The sequence below is a fragment of the Pteropus alecto genome, unplaced genomic scaffold (genome assembly GCF_000325575.1).
Source record: "Pteropus alecto unplaced genomic scaffold, ASM32557v1 scaffold8, whole genome shotgun sequence".
Classification (NCBI taxonomy): domain Eukaryota; kingdom Metazoa; phylum Chordata; class Mammalia; order Chiroptera; family Pteropodidae; genus Pteropus; species Pteropus alecto.
In genome coordinates, this window is record NW_006494609.1 from 16,535,303 (window position 1) to 16,558,140 (window position 22,838).

At 38.6% G+C, this 22,838-nt stretch overlaps 1 protein-coding gene across 2 annotated transcripts in view; it reads left to right on the top strand.

Moving 5' to 3' along the window:
- UNC79 (unc-79 homolog, NALCN channel complex subunit) overlaps nt 1–22,838 on the top strand; it is a 172,331-nt gene that overhangs the window by 61,959 nt on the left and 87,534 nt on the right. For both annotated transcript variants that reach the window (XM_025042103.1, XM_025042104.1), the window contains exons 12-21: nt 1,873–2,063; nt 2,619–2,742; nt 4,695–4,835; nt 6,939–7,160; nt 9,062–9,289; nt 11,595–11,736; nt 14,745–14,824; nt 14,912–15,060; nt 19,046–19,203; nt 22,200–22,381. In XM_025042103.1, coding sequence (XP_024897871.1) covers nt 1,873–2,063; nt 2,619–2,742; nt 4,695–4,835; nt 6,939–7,160; nt 9,062–9,289; nt 11,595–11,736; nt 14,745–14,824; nt 14,912–15,060; nt 19,046–19,203; nt 22,200–22,381 — 1,617 coding nt within the window. The remainder of the gene's footprint in view (nt 1–1,872; nt 2,064–2,618; nt 2,743–4,694; nt 4,836–6,938; nt 7,161–9,061; nt 9,290–11,594; nt 11,737–14,744; nt 14,825–14,911; nt 15,061–19,045; nt 19,204–22,199; nt 22,382–22,838) is intronic.

The window sequence follows — 22,838 nt, forward strand, 5'->3', positions numbered from 1 at the left end:
AAAATTACTTTGATGGTTCAAAGGTATGTTGTCTTAGATGCACAAGACAATGGAGAATTTCAAAGGTAAAGATTGACCTTTGTCAAGGAAGCTGCAGGCTTAGGATATAGCTACCCACTGTGACATGCTTTTAGTTAGGAATTTTTATGTTCAAACCATCCCAAGGGTTACTTTTGGTCTTTGAGTTTGTGAGGCCCCTTTTGCGGGCTTCCCCTGAACTTGCAAGGTTCAGTATGGCCATTGGCAATTTATTATTTCCACAGGGATATGTGTTCCAATATGTGACTTAAAACCAATAGGCCTTAATGTGGCTTAACCGTAAATTACGTAGCCAAAGGGGCCTGAGCGATAGTACCTTCCATGATCTCATCATTATCAGTGTTATTGTTCGTGGTCCATGTAACAACAACAATCCCAGAAATATAGTCACTTTCTGAAAATAATTAGTCAGTTACCTAGGATTTTGGCCAATATGATACTAAATAGATGTTTGAGCTTTAAAGAGAATTGATTTGATTGTTTTGAATAATGTGGAGTTCTGGGTATAGAAATTAAACATTTAAAATTAGATTCATTTAAAATAAGGTGGTGTCCCAGAAATCGTCTGTTACATGGGAAAGATTCAGGACCAGTCAACCCTTTGTTACTTTAATATGTATAATAAGAATATAGAACATTTATCTAGAATCAGAATAGAAACAGAAACTAAATATGTGCTTTTTTCTGCACGTATTTAAAAATTAATATGCTATTTTAATTAGTAGAAAATAACAGCATTTTTTATTCACGATTGAACCAGCCTTTGAGCATTCTTAGGAAAAATATTGTGGGAGTATTTTTAACAAAGGGAAATAGAGCACTCTGTGCCACTTTATTTTCATAATGAACAATCTTCAATATGTGGGAGTTGGGAGCAAGTATCCCCGAATTGTGCCATCCTGGCATGCAGATTATTTCGAACTGAAATCAATTAAAGCCCAACAAACTCAAGAAGAGTTTTTTACTTCCCTTTTTTCTTAAAGAGTTCAGATAGAAAAATCTGCTGTAGGAAGAGAGTCTTGGCATAATCACCTTAAGGATTTATAACCTAGCATTAGGTGGGAAGACCCCCCAAGCATGTTAGCCTAAATACTCCCCTGTGTGTCCCACTGTTTCTGAGTTGCCCAGCAAGAATTTGCCTGCCGTGTGTGTTCTGCTCTTCCTCAACTACCTGTAGATCACCTATTCTCACTTGTGAAATATAATATCCCTTCTCTTCTTTTCTCCTTTGTCCAAATATCATATATACCCAGTGTTGCCTCATTGTCTTTGGACTTTTCATGCTTATTTAAATTCTCCATGCACACGTATTAAAATCCTAATTTTCTCCTGTTCATCTGCTGTATGTATGAATAATTTAACCAGCCCAAAGAACTAAAGGTTAAGGAGACCATCTCCCTGGCCCTGACAAATACAGAGTGTATAGCAGTAGAAATCTGTGTTCCTCTGAAGCACACATATAACTGCACATATTTGGAATGGATTTGTCAGACATTAGAAATAAGAATGCTCCAATAGTATGCTCATCCTGTTAGGAATACATCTTTGGAATTTTAATTCATGCGTCATTTGGAAAGTCTGTCTTGGAATACTTCAAATTCAATCTGTGATTTATATTTGGACCTATTTATAACTATGGTTTCTTTTTTGTAACTAATGGATCCTCATGGTTTTTAAATTCTTACAGATCTCGCTCTGAAAATACTTGGCTCAGGTTGCAGTTATAATGGATTGTGGTCTTTCTCTGTATCCTTTTCCTTTAGGAAGTTCTTGAATATAATTGTAACAAGTGCATTTTGTTCTTTTCTCCTGTGGCTGTGGAACTGCCATCAGGTTGGTGGATACTGGGATAAGTCCTGCAGCACCGTGACTCAGTTGAAAGAAGGTCTCAACCGAATCCTCTGCCTGATCCCCTATAATGTGATCAATCAGTCTGTTTGGGAGTGTATCATGCCGGAATGGCTGGAAGCCATCAGGACGGAAGTTCCAGATAACCAGTTAAAAGAATTCAGGGAAGTATTAAGGTGGGTAAGTAGTTTAACGAAGTCACCGTAATTGTAATAAGCATGTACTGTGGGCCAGGCACTGTGCTAAGCATTTTATGTAAGCTCATTTACTTTTTAATAGCCCTATAGAGAAATTTCAAGGCCCCAAATGAAATAGTTGCTATGGATTGTACTAAGATGATTTGGAATTGTTCGGAAAAGATTTTGTTCTTGTGGAATAATAAATAGATACACCATGTTGTTTGCTTATTTTTGAACATAATTATGATTTGGATAAAATGAAAAAAGTGCAAATGGAAATGTTTTTAGCTATTGGTAATCAACTTGCATTCCTTAGAAATTCAGTTCCTTCTGTTAAGCCTAATATGAGTATGAATATGAATACTAATGTTATTAACAACCTCATAAATTACTTATGAGATATCTGTTCCAATGACATAAACATGCTAATAACAGTTCGGACATAGACTAATCTAAAGTGTTTGGCTCCCCAAACAACATATAGCTAGAAATGCAACAGTAGATCCTAATACATGCCCATTGGTCATTTACTTTTGTTGCTCTGCTTTCCAGCAAAATGTTTGACATTGAGCTCTGTCCTCTACCTTTTTCAATGGAAGAGATGTTTGGCTTTATCAGTTGTCGGTTCACAGGATACCCTTCCTCTGTCCAGGAACAAGCTTTACTGTGGCTTCATGTAAGTGGATGATACTTTTGATCGTTTTGGGCAGTAGTTCCTGACCTGTGAACTTTAGGTGCCCGGGTAGAAGGGCAGGGAGTTCCTGCAGAATTCATAAATCCATATGTTTGCTGAGGACTATCCGTAGACAAATAACTCATATGCATAGATAACTACATTTCAAATATATGTAGCTATAGTTGTGAGTTATTAATAAAAGACAACTTTATGCAATACTATTATTGAGTTCATAGTAGCTTTTGGTCCTTGTGTATCTTTCCATCAAGAGATACTAAAAGTAGAATAGCTGTCTTGTGGGGTTCTAATAAATCTTTTGATATTTTAAATATGTTCCTTTACTTGAGAAGATTGAGAGCTACTGATTTAAGGAATAGTTCATGATGTTCACTCAGCCTGGAATGAATCGCTTTCCTGTCTCCATTAAAATTCAACTCAAAAATGATCTCATCTATGAAATTTTCTGCTACTTCACACCCCCATCTTCCCATCAGAATTTATTACTCCTTTCCTTAGTATCCTTACAGGTTCTTGTGTAAATTCTATTTCTGTCTAATATTATAGTTTATTTTTGTCTCTTCCAATTATTAATGCCTTAAGGGCAGGGACCAGGTCTTTTTCATTTTTGAATTTATAACACCCTTCATCCTTTCTTCACAGCATCTGGCACATGCTTTGAATTTATTTTTCTTTTTAAATGAAGAAATGATTTAATGTTTAGATTAGTAGAAAATTCTACTAATTTCCCCTTCAATGCTTAGATTAGTTATGGGTGCAGATACATTTCTGTTCCATGAAAATATGTGATCCCAAAAGCTTTTCAAATTGTGCAGATGCCTTTCTGGGTCCTAAATGCCAGAACAATGTTTTTCACAATTGCACAAATAGTAAAGGGACTATTTTTTTTAAGTCACCTTGGGAACTTAGAATTTTAACTTTTCATCTCCAGCTCTATCTCAATAAGATAATTTCTCATTTTAGTAAAGTCAATTCTTCCATAGATTGTTAGATGTTGTTACTCAGTTACACACTCTTTGAGCTGTGCCACCCTGGGGGTGAGCAGACGGGTCTGTAAACCTCTGTCTCCAACGTGGCTAGAACAATTGCAGTTTATATATTTTATGGCCTGGGCTTCGACACAGTTTTGAAGACAGGGTACTACAGTCGAAGGAGGTTTTAAACCATTGGTCTAAACATTTGGGAAATAGAGTGAACAGTATAGTGATTGGAGTAGATTCATTTATTAATTAACCGTGGAAACATTTATAGAGCGTCTCTGTGCCAGTCACTGTAATAGGCTTTGGTGTACAAAAGGGACAAGAAATGGTTCTTTCCTTATACTTCCTTTTTTCAAGGAGCTCACAGTGGGAGAGATAGTATCAAATAATAAAATATAATGCTAAGTAATGATTACTCTAATAAAAATATGTACAAATTCTAAGAATGCAGAGAAGAGGGATGATGGTCAATTCTGTTTGAAGGAAAGACGCATCTATTTACAGAAAATTCATTACAGATAAGGTAACTTGATTTTGGCAGAAGGATCCCTGAGCTTGCACTAGAGAGCAAGATGGAGTGGGGCATCCAGACGAGAGGAGGGGCAGACTGGAGGGATAGTGCTCACAGATTCTACCAGCCCAGGAGAAGGTGATAGGCTAAGGCACTAGCAGTGGTATAGAAGGGAGGGGACAGCATCAAGAGGTACTTTGAAGTTTTAACAGAAAGAACATACTGATTTATTGGATGAGGGGAATGGAGAAAAGGGAAGGTTCAGTGATAATGCTGATTTTCTTAGTACAAAAAATTGAGGATGACTGTGCTGACTGCGTATGTGGAAAGTTAAATGTCCTTATGTTCAATAACTTTGGAAAAAAATGCTAAATGTGGGGTTTTTTTTTTTTTTTGAATTTTAAAGTTTATATTTGGGGGGGATATATGCCTTTTTTCCCCAGGTATTATCGGAATTAGACATCATGGTTCCACTTCAACTGTTAATAAGTATGTTTTCTGATGGAGTTAATTCTGTCAAAGAACTGGCAAATCAAAGAAAATCAAGAGTCAATGAACTGGCAGGGAACCTTGCGGCTCGAAGGGTAATTATTGCCACAACTATTTTTGTCTTATTAAGATTTTGTCAATTATATTGGGCCTAAAAGTAGCATCATAGTAAATGTCTCTGAAAATGCTGTTTTCATCCCATCTCACTCTGGAGCCTTCTAAGCACATTAAATAACAGAAAATATTAAGGTGTGTTTGGTGTAGTCTGTAATCAGTGTGTTTGAGTTTTCATTTTCCTCTGAATTGTTCTCCTACACACACCTATTAGCTATCTCTCATCTTTGATGAAAAAGATTTTTCTTTCTTCCTTTCTGTCTTTTATTTGGGGGGAGAGGGAGGGGGCGCATTTCTCTTGGCAAGTAAGAATTCTTTACCAGCTACTGGGGAGATCACTGCTTCACTTTGAGGATGAGGAGTTTGGATTTTTTTTCCTGTTATGTTTTGGGAAAATATGTTCAACTGGTGGTGACTATGAGTGATGCTGTCACTGTGAACCAACTGAGCCCGTTTTATTGATCCCTTTATACTTCTGTGGATGAGAAACGTCAATATAGTCTGGTCCAAAGTGTATGAAAACTTTTGGAAATTTTGATAATTTTTCTATAGGAGACCTGGTAGAGTTTCTATTGATATACTGACATTCCCAGACCATGATGAATGCTGGAGTGGTTGACCGTCTTCTGAGGGTAGGCAAGGACTGTTCTCAACTCTCTCCTTGTCAAGCTTTTCTGTTACATTTTTCCCACAGGCCCCCAGCCATTCTACCTGTTACCTAGGGGTTAGAAAATATAGCACAGTCATGGGATCCTAGCTTGTATTCAGTGCTTAAAAACAATATCTGCTTCATAGAAACCAACTGCCAAACATTTATATTTTGTTTCTTCTGTAGCCTTTAATATTATATTACTTTGTTAGTACTTCATCCTGTGCACTGTATTGACAATTAACAATATCATAGAATCGTGTGAAACAGTTGGGGAAGAATTCGCTATCCTCATTTTACAGCTACTTAATCTGAGGTTCAGTTAACTGAAGGGATTTGCTATAGATAACACTATCAATATCCAGGTATTCTGCTTTTTAATGGGATACTCTTTTTCGTTATTTTAACTATGGTGTTCAAGGAGCTTTCTGGTTATTAAGGATATCTTTAAGAGAGAAAATACGATTTGAGAGTGATGTACAGGTATGTCAGTCACGGTCCTGCTGTAGAATTATCCCAGATGGTTTAAATGAAGAGACTTTCATGGAGACAGTGCCTACAGAGTTATGAGAATGGTTAAGGGAACAATAAAAGATGGTGAGGCTCCTAGAGACCAGCAGCAGTTCAGTAGGAAGCCATTATTCTCCCAGGGCTGAAGGAAAAAGGAGAAGAGTTCCTGGAGCCTATTGGGAACTAAAATTTTAAAGAAGCGCTGTCTAAAGTCACTGTATGGTAATGGAGAGACTGCCAGAGGTGTAGCATCAAGGTAGGCAGGGGGCGGGGAGAAAGAGGTCTACCTCTCTCTCCTCCAGCTTCAGGTCCTCTGCTGATGCCTCCCCTTGACCGGACATAACTGGAAACCAGCCAGCAGAAGAGAAGAGACTCAGTCTTTGGCATCCTTGGACGTAGAACAGGGCAGAGCAGTGCAGTGAGGGCCTGGGTAGGGTATGTGGGTTGGCAAATGGACAGTAACCAGTAAGACAGGTTTGACATGTTGTTTTCCCTTGATAGTTTAATAATCATAATACCCAGAAGCCATTTCCTTTAACCAGTCATGTCAATCCGACATTCTGTGCTTATGATTCTAAAACTGATTTTGCAATGTTTTACTTTCGTTAAGTTCTCATTTTTCAGGTTATGGTTTTAGGTAGATGCAGACAATTTAGTTTAATTGGAAATGTTTGATGGGATGAAACATATAGTGACAAAGATAGCTGCCTTTGTTCTTTAGGGTGCTGATGTTTTTTTATTCACCTGACAATTAGTCAGAAAGTTTGGATTATTTTATTTCTTACTTTTATATTTTGAGAAGATCCATGGTATTTATTGGCTAAGAAAGGAAATCAGTGTGACGGCTGGAAATATCTTCCCAAATATATGATACAGCAATTTGAGCCTCTGCTTCACTCATGTGTATTAATGTTCTTTCTTCTAGGTGAGTGTTGCCTCTGATCCTGGTCGACGAGTACAGCACAATATGCTGAGTCCATTTCATAGTCCTTTTCAGAGTCCGTTTCGGAGTCCTATGCGTAGTCCATTTCGTAGCCCTTTCAAGAATTTTGGACACCCAGGAGGAAGGACTATTGACTTTGATTGTGAAGATGATGAAATGAATCTGAATTGTTTCATCCTCATGTTTGATCTTCTCCTGAAGCAGGTAGCTGAAGCATGAGCTTCCTTTAGTTCAGAGGTCAAGGATGAGGAAAGCACTGCAAAATGATTTTTTTTCTATGTTGGGCATCTTCACACTTACTGAAATGATGTAGCGTCACTCAAGACATTTATCTGCAATGATGGTGATGTATGGGAATGATATGAATTTTAGAAACATCCTGGCATCATTAGAATTGATTCTGTTGAACAAATTTGGTGAACAAACTGACTAATGCTATTGTTGGGAAGAGCAAGGTATAATTCTGTAATGATTTTAATATATTTTATAAATTGATGTTTGAAGCTAATTTTTAAAGAGAAGTCCAAAAAGCTTTGATCAGGAGAACATTTCTTCGTAACTTTTTATTTCGAAATAATTTCAGATTTGGAGAAAAATTTAAAGAATAGTACAAAGATTTCCTGAGAACTTCTCCCCAAATTCTTCAGATGTTAACATTTGCCCCATTTATTTCTCATGCACTCTCTCAATATGTATGTATATATATGAATTGCAAAACTTTTTAAATGAACCATTTGAGAGTAAGTTGCAAGTAGAATGTCCCTTTATCCTTAAAACTTCAGAGTGTATTTTCTTACATAACCAAGTACCGTTATCAGACCAGGAAATCGATATCGTTATAATACTATATCTAAAGTACAGAAGTGATTCATTTTTAAAATTAATTTCATAATCATATTTATAGCAAAAGAAAAAATTGTTTTTGATTGAAGTCCCAATTCAGCATCATTTACCGCAATTATTTCTCCCGCCTCATTAGTCTTCTAAATCTAGCACAGTTCTTCAGTCTTTCTCTTTTACCTTTCATGTTCTTATATTTTTTAAAGAATAGTCCAATTGTTTTGTAGAATGCCCTTCAGTTTGAGTCTTATCTTTTCTTATGAATTAGTTTGGGTTAAACATGTTTGGCAGTAAATATCACAGATGTGATGTCGTACAAGAAGCACATGTGTCATACAAGAGGCACATGACATTATAATGTCTCCTTACTGGTGGTGATAACCTGGTCAAGATGATTTCTGCCAGTTTCTCTACTACAAAGTCACTATTTTCCCCTTTGTAATAAATAAATATCTTTCAGAGACATACCTTAAGAGTATGAGATTTTCTGTTTCTCTTCATCTTTCATCTACTAGGTTAGCATCCATAGATGTTTCGTGCCTGAAACAATTATCACTATGATGGTTACCAAATGATAATTTTCTAATTCCATCATTTCTTTTAATTTATTAGCGGCAATTTCCTCTTCCCTCTCATTTATATATTTATTCGTTTATCTGCTTATACCCACATATACTCATGAATTCTTATTTTATTCAGTGAGTTAAAATCTGTTCTCTGATTATTTGTTTTGATGATCATATTGTTCCATATTTGGCCAGTGGGAGTCTTTTCAAGCTGGCTCTTGTCTTCTTTTGACATGTTCCCATTATTCTTTGAACATTAATTTCTGGCTTGACAAGACGTTCCAGACTCATTTTATGTTTTCCTAGCCCTAACCGTGAAATCAGCCATTTCCCCAAGCATCTCGGTTCCTTTTAATGGATAATGGTATTTAGAGATCAAAGTCTGGACACTAGGTGAGGAGCAGCATTTTATAAATGTGTGAAATCTCACAGGGTGATAAGTTTAAAAAACAACCTTCTTTAAATGTCTTGCATGATTTAAAAAATAATTTCCATTACTTTGTCTTGTGTTTATATTCTTTTTAGAAGAATCTATGGAAATCAACGTATATTCATCATCTATGTCTTATCATCTTTGAATAATTTAATATTGCTGTCAGTTAATGAAAATTATCCCCAATTAGCGTGTCAATGGAATAGTGAACAAAAGGACCAAACTCCTTCTTTTTTTTTTTTTGGCTCTTTTTTGGTGTCTTTCAGATGGAGTTACAAGATGATGGGATAACGATGGGTTTAGAGCACAGCTTATCAAAGGACATTATTTCCATTATAAACAATGTCTTCCAAGCCCCCTGGGGGGGCTCCCACACCTGCCAGAAGGACGAAAAAGCAATTGAGTGTAACTTATGTCAGTCTAGTATTCTCTGCTATCAGCTTGCCTGTGAACTCCTGGAGCGGCTGGCTCCTAAAGAAGAAAGCCGGCTGGTGGTAAGCAGTTGAAGAAATGGGATGGCCCCTGTTTAACAGTAGCAGAGACGGCAGTAGCTCGTGTAATGGGGTCTTTCTCCAGGATTATCTTATGCTCCATGCTGAGTTATACGTGAGATTTTGTTAAAAGAAAGTTTTCCTGTTTCTTTCACCAACTCAGGCTCCTGGAAAGGAATATGAGATGGAGCTACATTCAGTAGAATTCTTGAGTTAGAATTCTTGAGTCTTGAGCTAGGGTTGTTTGTAGCATATCCATTCATGCAATTTTCATAAATACAAAGCATTACTGGTAATCTTGAAATAACTTTTATCACAAAGTTTAGATAACAGTGAATACTATAAAATATACATATCAAATATTGAGTAAGTAGATTGTATGTGAACATTGAGAATTCCTAATTAACTTTAGTTAGTAAAATCCATTGATTTTATCGACAGCCAATAAAATCTTTATTTCATGTTGGGCTTTCTAAGAAAATTGTTTAAATAAGGAACGGCTAATATATGACATTTATTAACTGCTTTGTATGATAGTTATTTCCTGTTTAGCATATTTTCCATCTAAGTCACACATATCACTAAAATACCTTCATACTGTCATAGGTATATGAACCTGAATTTTTTGAGCCAATGTTTGCCATCTTCTCTTATCCATCCTTTCCCCTAATGTTTGTCTAGGTAGAAAATGACTAAAAAAATGTTTTTTTTTTTTGTGGTATAGCATACATGCAGTAAAGTGTTTCTTCAGTTTTTAAATATCTTTCAGCCCACTTAACTCGTTAGGCCTACCTGTGGCAAAATAACATTTCCGTAGTATGGTCTTTTCAGCGTTGTTGTGACTGGGTACTTACTATAAAACAGTAATAGATAATATGAAAACAAATTAAAATCAAGAAGCTTAGAGCCTCATCAGGAAGATGTTTAAGTAAATGAAAAACTGTAAGACAGAGTGATGACCATTATGAGACAGGTGTGAATAGGTAGCTATGGGTACAGAGAAGGGACGAGAACTCTAGCTTAGAGGTGTCATAGGGATCCGGAAGGGCTTTCCGGAGGAGAAGTTTCCAGAGCTTATGTTCGAAGGAGGAGTGGAGTCGATGAAATGGAGGCGGTAGAAGAACTTTCGAGATCTGGAAAACTCTCTGGTTTAAATAGTATAGAGGGAAGGAGAGAATGATATACTCGGGAAACTGCAAGTCGTTTAGTGTAGTGAGAACAGTGAGGATGATGGGAACGCAGTGAAAGCTGAGTGGAGAAATATAGACTCAGTTTTATATTCTCATTTATTAAGGGCTCTGCCAAACTGAGAAGTATGGATTTTTGTCTTGGCAACAATTAGGGAATCCTGAAGAATTTAATCAGGGTGGTGATACAATACAATGAATTTGAGAAATTCATCCTGTCAGTGGAGGAGAGAGATTGGAGGATTTGGACACTGGGGACAGGAATCTAATCAGAAGGTTAATGTGGTCACTCAGGGAAGAAAATAGGGGGGCCTGAACCAGGGCAATGGCGGCGAGGAGGAGAAGGAGTCGGCGTGACAGATTGTTAGGATAGAGAAGCAACAGCGCTTGTTTAGTTGGTGTTTAGGGAAACACTGAGGACAAATCTGTATTTCCTGTCTTTGGAGATGAAAATGTTGCCATGTAAGTAGGATCACATAATTGTCCTTTTTGCGACTGGCTTATTTCACTTTGCATAAAATCCTAGAGCTTCATCCATCTTATAGCATGTGTCAGAATTTTCTTCCTTTTTAAGGCTTAATAATATTGCATTGCACATATCTACTGTGTTTTGTCTGTTTATCTATTGGCGGACACTTGTGTTGCCGTACCTAGCTCTCATTAATTCACAAGTTATAGCAATCTCTTATAGCTAAAAATTTGACTTCTCTAGATAACTAGTATTTGCATCTTAAAATATTGCTGTGAACACCTTATTATTCCCTGCTAATTAAGTAGTTATTGAACAAAATATGCATGGATTGAAATCACTTGGTGAGTAGGACCTGATCACAAGGATTAAAGCAGAGATGGGAAAGCAGGCCCGGGAAGATTTGTCAATGTTTTTGAGGTTTTTCCATATTTATTTAAAGGGAATGAAAATGTTTCTTTAATAGCTATTTAAATTTCCCTTAATCATATGGAAATAAGCTGAAGTCCATTCTCAGGCAGGTGTCTCTGCCCTCCGGGGCTCAGCGCAGGGTTGGGACCCAGCCGGCACTCGATCGATCGATCTTCATGGCAGAACGTTCTTTATATCCCCAAAGGGCTGCTCATCTGGCTGCTTGCTGTATTTGTTTCAGGAGCCCACAGACAGCCTTGAGGATAGCCTCCTTTCTTCCAGACCAGAGTTTATTATAGGCCCTGAAGGTGAGGAGGAGGAGAACCCAGCAACCAAGCACGGGGAGAACCCAGGCAATCGCACGGAGCCCTCAGGACATGCTGGTAGGTGAACTTGGCCTGACGCGGGGAGCAGTGTGCACGTCCTGGTCTGCACGGGCCTGACATTCAGGACCCTGGTTCCTGAGGTTACTGTTGCCTTACCCAGATTCAGGCTTGCTTCCTCAGTGTAGAGTTGTACAAATGAACCATTTCTCCCTGGATTATGAAGTGAACAGATCTAGAATGCGCTTCTAGTGGAACAGAGGTCACTGAGCACCTTTCTGGCATCCGGAGCTTGTAATCAACTAAAACCCACTTGTTAGTGTAGAAAACACCACCTTCCTACGGTGTATTGTGTTCTCTGTGGAGAACTAACTGGGAACCAAGGTGGATGGCAGAAGTGGAGCGTGCTGATACTCTCGACAGCCGCTCAGGGCATTTGGCCGAAGCAAAGTATTTTGAGATAGAGGCGGTGGAACTTGAGCTCATGCAGCTTCTCTGCCCAGGGGCATGAGCGGGTTCTCTGGCCAGGCTCACTGTGTATAGCTGTGCAATTTGTGCTCTTAGGCTGGTGGGCTTGGCTCAGAGCTAGGAGGATGCGTGGCTTCTTTCTAGTTTGCTTAAAAGGCTCTGTATGTGAGAACTGGGGGCAGCAGGATGGCAGGCAGGCCCAGAATCATGCTCCAGCTCCTCACACACTGAAAGAGTTTTGAGAATTTAGGATGTGAGCTTACATGCCTGTGGGAAAGCCTGATCTCTAGATCTGCACTGTGGCACTCTGGGAATTTGGAGCAAATCTGAGTAGCTTTTTCTCTTTCTGCTCCACTATCCCGAACTAGTAGAACAGCTGGCCCAAGGGAGGTCCACCCGCAGAACCAAAGTTTGGGAAGCAAACTTTCCATCATTCCCTTGGCGAACAGCATAAGTGACTTTTGTGTGGGGTTCATTGTAGGTTCTGGGGTGTCTTATTCAGACCAAAGTAACTACGTCATTACTACAAAATGCTTGATTGTGACTAACTGCTTCTGTGTGGATTATATAAATGATTAGCTGAGTATGAATATCTCGGCTCACATTATTTAGAACTGTTGAAACTTAGAATTTGCAGGAACACTCAAGATGACCTACTTCATTTGTTTTCAGCGTGTACTTGGAGTCGTACAGACGCTGTGTTGTTTTCTTTGGACCTTCCTTAGTTAGGGAGGCATTTGGTGGGAAGACATGGGTAGATGATAAAGACTCAGGCTGCCCACCCTGATTCACCCAGACTGCTCTGATTTGCTCTGTTTCCAACTTTGGAGTTCTAAGTGAGATTTTCTTTGAACAAAGTATTCCATAGAAAAGAAGTTTGAAACCTGCTGACCTAGTTCAGCCTTCTCACTTTGCAGATGAGGAAAATACATCCCAGATGAGTTAAACAACTTGCCTGTGGTCATATAGCTCATATTATTTGTTCCTCATTCATGCCTTATGCTTATCATGCTGCCAAATGGTAATGGAGCATCTGGATCATCTAAGGAGTTGAAACACAAACAAAATGAATGAGCTCTGCCTTCTCGCCCATTCTGGGGATATGTGGGGTGGGAGTCTGGGAACTGAAAATCCAAATATTGTGTAGGCAGTTAATGGCGGGGTTGAGACGAGAACCTGGGTCTCCTGCTTTACTTAGAATTGATTATACTGCTGAGGCCCAGGCCCAGGCTGCATTAATGGCTAAAGGAAGCGAGGACTTCACTGATGATCCAGTAACCTGTGCTCTTCATATGTTTTAAACCTAAGATGGCACAGAAATCAATTCATTGCCATTTTTATTTATATGCAATGTTTTATTTGAACGATGGTTAAAGTTTAGCAATTTCTTTTTATAGATTACTCTGTTCGTTGCTTAGTTGTTATAAACTTGACTCATTTAATCATTTGCTTTATTCCTCTCTCCCAAACATGACTTTAGGCTCTATCACAGATTCTGGTCCATTTTCCTGCTTTTCCTCTCTGCTGTCTTGTAAGATACAGCTATAAATTATCTCCTCAGGAAGGTCCCCATTAATTTTCTTCCAAGACCAGCGTTCCCTGCCGTTCAGTGCCCCATCCTTCTTCTGCTTTGTGGGCCTTCAGGCAATGGTCTCGAGCTCATCTGTCACAGAACATATGCGTGCTCTGTTGACACATGTTCAGTGATTTTCCCTTCCTGTTTCTGCAAATTGTGGCCCGGAGCCTGTTTCTCTAGCAGTCAGATATGCCCTCCACTAAATACCTTTAACAATTTCACACTAGACAAAATAGAGTCAAGTGCTGATAACACGTATGAAAACATGTTAGAGTAGAAATTCCCCCGTAAACTATTAAATGTATATATGCTGAGAGGGTTTGACTCCCATCGTCTCTGATTCTGGGAATTGCCAAAATTTATTAATGGTGATTTGAAAACATTTTACACTAGTTTCCACATCTGGTTAACTTGTGAACTCTTTTTTTTCTAGAATGCCATATGTATAATATACTGCCATCCCCCGCCATAGCGGCAATGGTTTTAGAGATCGTCACAAGCAAATAAAACCATGAGTAGTTGTTCTGATTTGAATATACTCGACTGCTACAAAAGTGCTTCCTTTTTGTATGAGTCTGTGGAATAAATCCTTTCTTAGGTGCCTGCACAGCTTGAATATCTCTCTTTAGCCCCTGCTTATTTCCTTTTCTGTTAGGAAGGCATACCTACCTAGCTAGGCCCACGGCTCCTTTAGGTAGCAGCAGAATGAGCGGCCCACTGGGGCATAGGGCTGGGCTGAGGTCGCTTCAGGGAATCCAAGACACGATAGGCTGGCTTGCACAGTGGGAAATGCAAGCTGCAGGTGGGAAATGCAAGCTGAGAATCTTACATCTCAAAGGTTTCCTGCCCTTTCATCATAGAAGGGATATGTGCTAAGTTGGAGAGCAAATAAAAACATTATACACTTTTAAAATGCATATATTCTATATCTATTTTTACTCCTTTTGGTTTTGTGATCTGGATCAGTTCCTGAATGGTGGGGGAAAGGAGTTATGCTCACCTTTGTGTAATTGTTTCTTCACAGCAGTAAAGAACGATACCGAAAGAAAGTTTTGCTACCAACAGCTTCCGGTAACTTTGAGACTAATATACACCATTTTCCAGGTATATTTTTTGGAATATTTGAATTTTTTTGGTTTGGTAGCATTGCTATTTTTAGATAACTCAGTAACCATGTGGTTCTTTGCATAGGAAATGGCTAAGTTTGAAGAGCCAGACATTCTTTTTAATATGCTCAATTGCCTGAAGATTCTCTGTCTACATGGAGAGTGTTTGTACATCGCTAGAAAAGATCATCCTCAATTTTTAGCCTACATTCAGGATCATATGTTGATTGCGAGGTATGTTTTTTTTGTTTGTTTATATGTTAGGCTTTAGCTGTGAAAATTAGTTAGAATAAGACTTACCAACTCATTTGGGTTATTTTTCTTAGTCAGGACGTTTTAATTACCTATAGGAACTACTTTTATTTCTTTTATTTACTATAATTATTAAGTATGTTAATGGTAATTTTCTTTGCTAGATACTGTAGAAATAGAAAAAGGTAAAATAAGGTTATGTTATGCCTTTCAGTTGTTAGATGGCTTAAGAATATAGCATACCCTAGAAAAATGTCAGCGGGTACTAAGTCAATATTTACCTAGTATAACTGAGAGAGAACTTACTTGATTTCTTACTTGAAAAAGAACTGCTAATGACATCTAAACTCTCTCTGACAAAGTAGTTTTTGTCTGACAAGGTATTTTTTTAAAGACTGCCTAAGCATTTTGAGAAAAATAATAAAATATTGCCTTGGATTTACATACTGTTTTTCTTCCCGAGATCCTTAAAATAACTGTTACAGTATTCCTGGAAACAAGTCAGAAAAATATTATCCTCATTTTATATGTAAGGGAATGAGGTGATAAAAAAGGAGAAAGATGGTTTCAGATTAACTTGGTGACAAAACCAAGTTGAGGCTCTATCTGTCTTTACTCACTTTGTTCATTTATTTATTCATTCATTCAACAAATATCACTGAAGGCTTACTATGTACACTATTATTCTAGGCGCTTTGGAAATTTGCAATCTAGTTTGGAAGAGGGTGAATACTATGTATACAGAAGGTGACCACGTCATTTACCATTGAAATTGGTCTACTTTTGAGAGTGAAGAAGGGGTGATTTTCATAATAACCTCAAAACAATAAATATAAAGTGGACTAAGTTCTCAGATAAACTAAGATACGTGGTCACTTTATATACATAAGTCACTGTCTAATCCCAAGGATGTGTGATGGATGACTGTTTCGTATAGTTCAGAAGTGGGAGAGGTCGTTTCTGGGCGATCGGAGAAGGGCTCTGGAGCAGACACTATTTGGATGAGTGTTGCGGTAAGGATAGAGTTTTGACAGGTAGATATTTGAGATAACCAGGCCATTTTGTAGAAAGTGGGAATGTCAAGAGTAAACAGGTGGCAGAGTTAGAAAGAAGGGACAAGGAATGAGCAGGGCATCTTTAGGTGATACCAAGGTTTTATTTTTTCCTGCATGGTGTGGTTTTTGGGGAGTAATGGAAAATGAGGCTGGAGAAGTAGTTTGGGACCCGAATGTGAAGGACCTTGAAGATAGGGACCTTATTTAATGATGTTTGGAGATCTATGGAAGGTCTTAAAACAATGAACAGGGTCATTGTTTAATAGCATGAGTATGGAGAAAAGAGAGATCCTCGTCCACATTTAAGTGAGTTTAAAGAGATGTTGCAGGAATCCAAGGTAATACAAAGATATAACACAGAACTTTCTTCTCAAAAGTTTGTTAGCAAAGAAAGGTAAAGATCATATATTTAGAGGGAGAAGTGAGTGGATGTCAAAGATTTTTAGGAGAAAGAAGACCTGAACATATTTGTGGCAAATGGGAAAGGATCAGAGGAAGGGGAGTAGTTGCTGAAGCCAGGTCCTGCAAGGCAAGGGTAGGCTATGTGTTCAGGAACAAAGGGTGGGCGGAAAAGGGGAGGGATGTTGTTTTCTTTGAAAGGGGATACATTTTGAGGAGGAATACCTGGAAAAAGGATTCTGGCATTCTCATGCTTAGGTCATAAGCCCGCCCCTAGACTAATTACTCTACTCATGGCATTGCAGTGCTTTGATCAGCCCATGTCACTCTTACAATAGGAAAGGGGCAGGGGGAACTTGATTGACAGCCCTGCCAGTTGAAGAAGCTGTTCTTAACAGCAAAATAGTTAGTTGTTCTTTGCTAGAATAAGAGGAAAAGGCTGCTGGGCAGGCAAAACCAACCAAACTCCGCAGATGTTCACTATAAGAAAAACATTAAAAAAATAATTTTATTAGTTTTTAAATGAGATACTTTGAATTTTAAAAATCAATCTGCGCCCATGGAGCAAGGCTTCTCATTCATTCTATGCTGCCATCCTGGGGAAGCCCTGAAACTCATGTGCTTGGTTTGTAGCCAGTTTATCCTGCAACAGTTATTTGGGTTTGTTTGTTTTAGCAACTTTTTAAAATTTTCAATAACTGTTAGCATACAATATTACATTAGTTTCGGGTGTACAACATGATGATTAGACATTTATATATCTTACCAAGTGATCACCCTGATAAATCTAATATTTATCTGACACCATATATAATTATTTCAATATTATTGACTATATCTTTTATGCTATATTTTACATCCCCATGCTATTTTGTAACTACCAATTTACGCTTCTTAATTCCTGACACGTTTTGCCTACCCGCTAACCCCACTCCCATCTGGCAACCATCAAAATGTTCTCTGTATCTATAGTTTGTTTTATTTGTTTATTTTATTCTTCAGATTCCACATGTAAGTGAAATCATTTGTCTTTCTCTGTCTGATGTACTCCACTCAGCACAATACTCTGGGTTCATCCATGTTGTTGCAGATGGCAAGATTTCATTCCTTTTTATGGCTAATATTCCATTGTATATATGTGTCACCTCTTTATCTATTCATTCACTGATGAGCACTCAGGTTGCCTCCATATCTTGGCTACTGTAAAGAATGTTGCAATACACGTATGGATTCCCATGTCCCTTGGAAGCAGTGTTTTGGGTTTGTTTGGATAAGTATCCATAATCAGGATTACTGGGTCCTTCTTTGTCCCTTGTTATAGGCTTTGTTTTAGAGTCTCTTTTGTCTGGTATCAGTATTGCAATCCTTGCTTTTAGTTTTTCATTTCCACTTTCATGAAATATCTTTTTCTATCCCTTTACTTTCGGTCTGTGTGTGTTTTTCAGTCTGAAGTGAGTCTTTTGTAGGCAGCACATACAAGGGTCTTTTTTTCTTACCCATTCGGCCACTCTATCTATTGATTAGACCGTTTAATCCATTTACATTTAAAATAATTGTTAATAGATATATAGTTGTTCCCATTTTATTATTCATATTTTTACTCTTTTTCTTTCCTTCTTCTTAAAGAAGTCCCTCTAACATTTCTTGTAGTACTCTTTGATGTTGATGAACTCCTTTAGCTTTTTCTTGTCTGGAAAGCTCTTTATCTGTCTTTTAATTCTAAATACTAGCTCTCTGGGTAGTATAATCTTGCTTGTAGGTCACTGCTTTTGATCACTTTGAATATTTCATGCCAATCCCTTCTGGCCTGAAAAGTTTCTGTTGAGAAATCAGCAGACAGTCTTTTGGGAGCTCCCTTGTAGGTAACTAGGTGCTTTTCTCTTGCTGCTTTTAAGATTCTCTTTGTCTTTAACCTTCGGCATTTTAATGATGCCGTGTCTTTGTGTGGGCCTCTTTGGGTTCATCTTGTTTGGGACTCTCTGTACCTTCCTGGACTTGTATGTCTTATTTTTTTCACTAGGTCAGGGAAGTTTTCCATCATTATTTCTTTAAATAGGTTTTCAGTTCCTTGCTTTCTCTCTTCTGCTACCCCTATGACGTGAATGTTGGCGTGCCTGATGTTGTCTCAGAGGCCCCTTAAGAAAAAACTTTTAAATCACTATTACTTCATCATTTTACCATAACTAATATCAATTTTGTATACTATTTAACAGTCATTGTTCATTTACATCTGCATTTATAATATACAATTAAAATTTTTTATGTTAAAAATGTAATGTTAAGTGATCTTTTTTACATGGTTACATAAAAAGAAATTACTTAAAAAATTAACAGAACAGAGCATAGGAAAAGTTTATCAGAGGATTATAGTCTTCCGGATGAATGTAGTTTCACTAAAAGCATACTTAGCAGCCACCTGTTAGCTACACGTCTTATAAATTGAGATAATGGCATTATTTTTTTCTAGAAAGGTTATCATGACTCTAACCACTTTGCTTCTTCTTGATTTCCAGCCTGTGGAGAGTCGTCAAATCCGAGTTCTCCCAGCTCTCGTCGTTGGCAGTTCCTCTCCTCCTCCATGCTCTGTCACTTCCTCATGGTGCTGACATCTTCTGGACAATCATAAACGGCAATTTCAACAGCAAAGACTGGAAGATGAGGTTTGAAGCAGGTACCTCTGTATTAGCTTAAAAATTCTCTCTGGATCACGGTGTAAACCAGGTGTCCAGTTCCGAGATCTCTCTTCGGACCTCCTTTTTCCTCCCTTCTTTTTAAAGGGCATCATCCTATTTGCTGGTGTTCTTTGTTGCTTCTACCTAGCTGAGCTTCCTCAGTGACAGCATTATGCAGAAAGGTCTTTAATTAGGGTTACCCTGTCTAGTTTGCCTTGGATAGTTTCAGTTTGTACCTGTTGTCCAGGTGTATTTATTAATTGAACCCTCATTTACTTCCAGTGGGTCCTGGCTTGAATGATCAATCACATAGTCAACCTAGTAGATTATTTACATCAGAGTAACTGGGGGAATGTATTTAAAAACACAGATTACCGGGCCCCATCCTAGACCTACTGAATCAGAATCTCAGGAGGTGAGGCCAGGAATCTACATTTTTAACATGTTCTCCAGGTAACTCAGTGGCTTTTGAGAAACTCTGGTGTTATACCCTTGCCTTGAAGTATCCGGGACCATGTCTGGGGCAGTGATGGGTAATTTCCTAGTGCTTAGAATGACAAGTTCTTAGAGGAATATGGTAAGAAAAGAACCTGGATGTGTTCGCTTAGCCCCACATCTGCTGGCTTCACTGACACTGTACCGTGCTCCCATTCTCCGGGGGCAGCAGGCGGGCTTGGCATACTGTAGTGTGCCTTATTGGAATCGTTCTGTACATTTTAGTGTCTCAAAAATTGGTCAAAAGAATGTAAGTTCCATCCGGTGAGTTAACTATTATGCTTTAGAGTTCAGTTTTCCTAATCTCTGGCCACCTCAAAGAGTTCGTGGTTTTTAATGCCCCACGCATCCCAGTGGCTGGTTTACTTACATGGAAGCACATGATGTAGTAGGGAATAAGATCAGAGCAAAATTTTCAAGCAAAAAACAGCATCGTATTGGCAACACTTCGTAGGCATTAAATTCCAAGCAATGCAGTTACATATTTAACCATGCTCTTTCATTGCAATTTAAGGATTAGATATTACCAGACTAATCTTCGGAATCACAGCTCTGATGATGTTGCTTTTCTGCTTAAAAATGTTAATGGGTTTTCCATGTCTAGAGAATGAAGTTCAGACTCCTGAACCGGACATTCGAAGCCCGCCACGGTCTGAGTGCCCGCGTCCGTGGCCTCCTCTCCCGCTCTTTCTTCACACGCCATCGCTCTCTCCCCATTGCTTCCTGCTCCCCTCGTCCACGTCTTCCCGCCCTCTGCTCTCCGTCTGAATCCTCTTCCCTTCGAGGTCCCGTTCAACTGCCACCTCCATTTGAACCACCTTCACATTCCTTCACTGGGCTCTACTTTCTCAGTCCCCTTAGTGGGAAGCCATTTCTTTACTCCCACAGCATTTCATGTGTACCTCATTCGCGGCCTTTACAGCCTTGTATATCACATTTCAGTTATAGTTGTACCTGCTTTATCTCTTTTCGTCAACTTGACTTTGAAGTCAAGACCTGCGAACGAGTCACATATTAGTCTGCTCATGCCGCCATAACAGAATACCACAGACTGGGGGGCTTCAACAACAGGGATTTATTTCTCATAGTTCTGGAGGCTGGGAAGTCCAAGATCAAGGTGCCTGCCAATTTGGTTCTTCAGTGAGGGCTCTGTTCTTGGCTTAAAGATGGTCACCTTCTTTCTGTGTCCTCACATGGTGGGGAGAGATGGAGAGCTCTGGTCTCCCTTTTTATGAGGACATGAAACCCATTATGGGGGCCGCACCCTCACGACCTCATCTAAACCTAATTACGTCCCAAGATCCCACCTCCAAATACCATCACACTAGGGGTTAGGGCTTCAACATGTGAATTGTGGGGGGGACACAGACATTCAGTCCACAGCAGCTCATTTTCTATTTACTTCCATCGCCACACAAGTACCTACACGGTTTCTGAGTTTTTACATATATTATGTATATGTATTTAAAATAAATGAATCGGTGAATTTATTGAATAAATACTGTATGTACTAAGTACCATGGGAGCAATAAAAAGAGTATGAGAGCATATTTCTTCTCTCGGACGCCCCTAATTTAATTGATGAGACCAAATATAAACATGTAAGAGGTTAAGAAACTATAAAAGCGTAAATATAACTCAAGATCACAAAAAGAGATATGTCATATGGCTATGTATGAACACATAAACGCCATGTGTAAACGAATAGTAGTTTTGCAGGTGTTCATGGGATGGAAAGGCCACTCTAGAAAGTTGGAGTGGACTTCACAGAACATGCAGAATTTTAACAGCAGATTCCTTTAAGGATGGTGGAATGTCATTGAAGAACAGAGCAGTAAGAATAGGCAGTAAAGAACAGAAAGAATGTTCTAGGCTGCTGGAACAGATTAAGCAAAGTACTGAAATCTCTTTATTTGATGGAACTATATTGCTTTACTATGTATTATAATTTCTTATAAAGCTATGTCTCAAGAGTGGCTGGAATTGATAACATAGATTTGCAGAATAATTAGAAATCTATCAAGTAAGTGCATCTATTTCAGCACATTCATCTATAAATGTGCTCTATAGCCCCAAGAAGACTGGTCGTCATTTCACATCTTGACATACAAAGAGTAGAACAGAGGGTCCAGAACCTAGAGCCAGGACTGGTGGGCACCTCCCGCCCCACTGTGTTGTCTGCAGAATCTCTGGGGAATGGACAGAGAGATGAGCATGGAGGCATTCTGAATAGTTTGAAATGTAGCTGGAAGTTAAACAAGGGAAAGACTATAAAACAAAGACAACCCAGTGCTAAAGCTGCCTGGCAGGAAGATACCATACTGATTGGAAATGGTCTCTGATGTACAGATAGAACCCTCGAGAAGGTGGCACAGAACTTCCTTTTGGTATTTAAAATTGGTGTGTGGGGCCCAGAGTTACCCTAATACCTGCAGGTTCAGTTCTCAGACTGTCTAAATAAATGTCAATTTTTTTTTGTTCCCTGCCTTTTACATTGCAGTGGAAAAAGTGGCTGTAATTTGTAGGTTTCTGGATATTCACTCAGTAACCAAAAACCATCTGCTGAAGTATTCCCTGGCACATGCCTTCTGCTGCTTTCTGACAGCTGTGGAGGATGTCAACCCAGCGGTGGCTACCAGGGCTGGTCTCCTGCTCGACACTATAAAGAGGCCGGCATTACAGGTGACGTCCCTCAGATGTGTGTTATCTGTTCTGCTCTACTAAACCATTGAGTTACGTGTCACATAAACGCATTTGATTGCGATGATGATAATGACGACAATGATGGAAATTTGTAAATTGGGGAAAACATTAAAATTGAGAAAAACACCTTATTAACAGAGCTCTTGGTTTTATTTGTTGATACTTTCGTTTCAGTCTTTGTCCAATGTGCTGATATCACTTTTGACAGATGTAACTGACAGATGTAACTTTCTTTTTGTGCGAGGCAGATTTAAAAACTAGGCAGGTTTATTTCATATCATTTAGCTGGTTTCAGAGCTAGAAGCCCTTGCCATTAGAGGCTAAATGCTAAGAGAAATTGGATGAATTATAATATAAATTAAAGCAAACATGAGAAGGTAAACATGCTACCAAAATGAAATGTTAGAAATTAAAGCCAAAGAGACGTGAAATATGA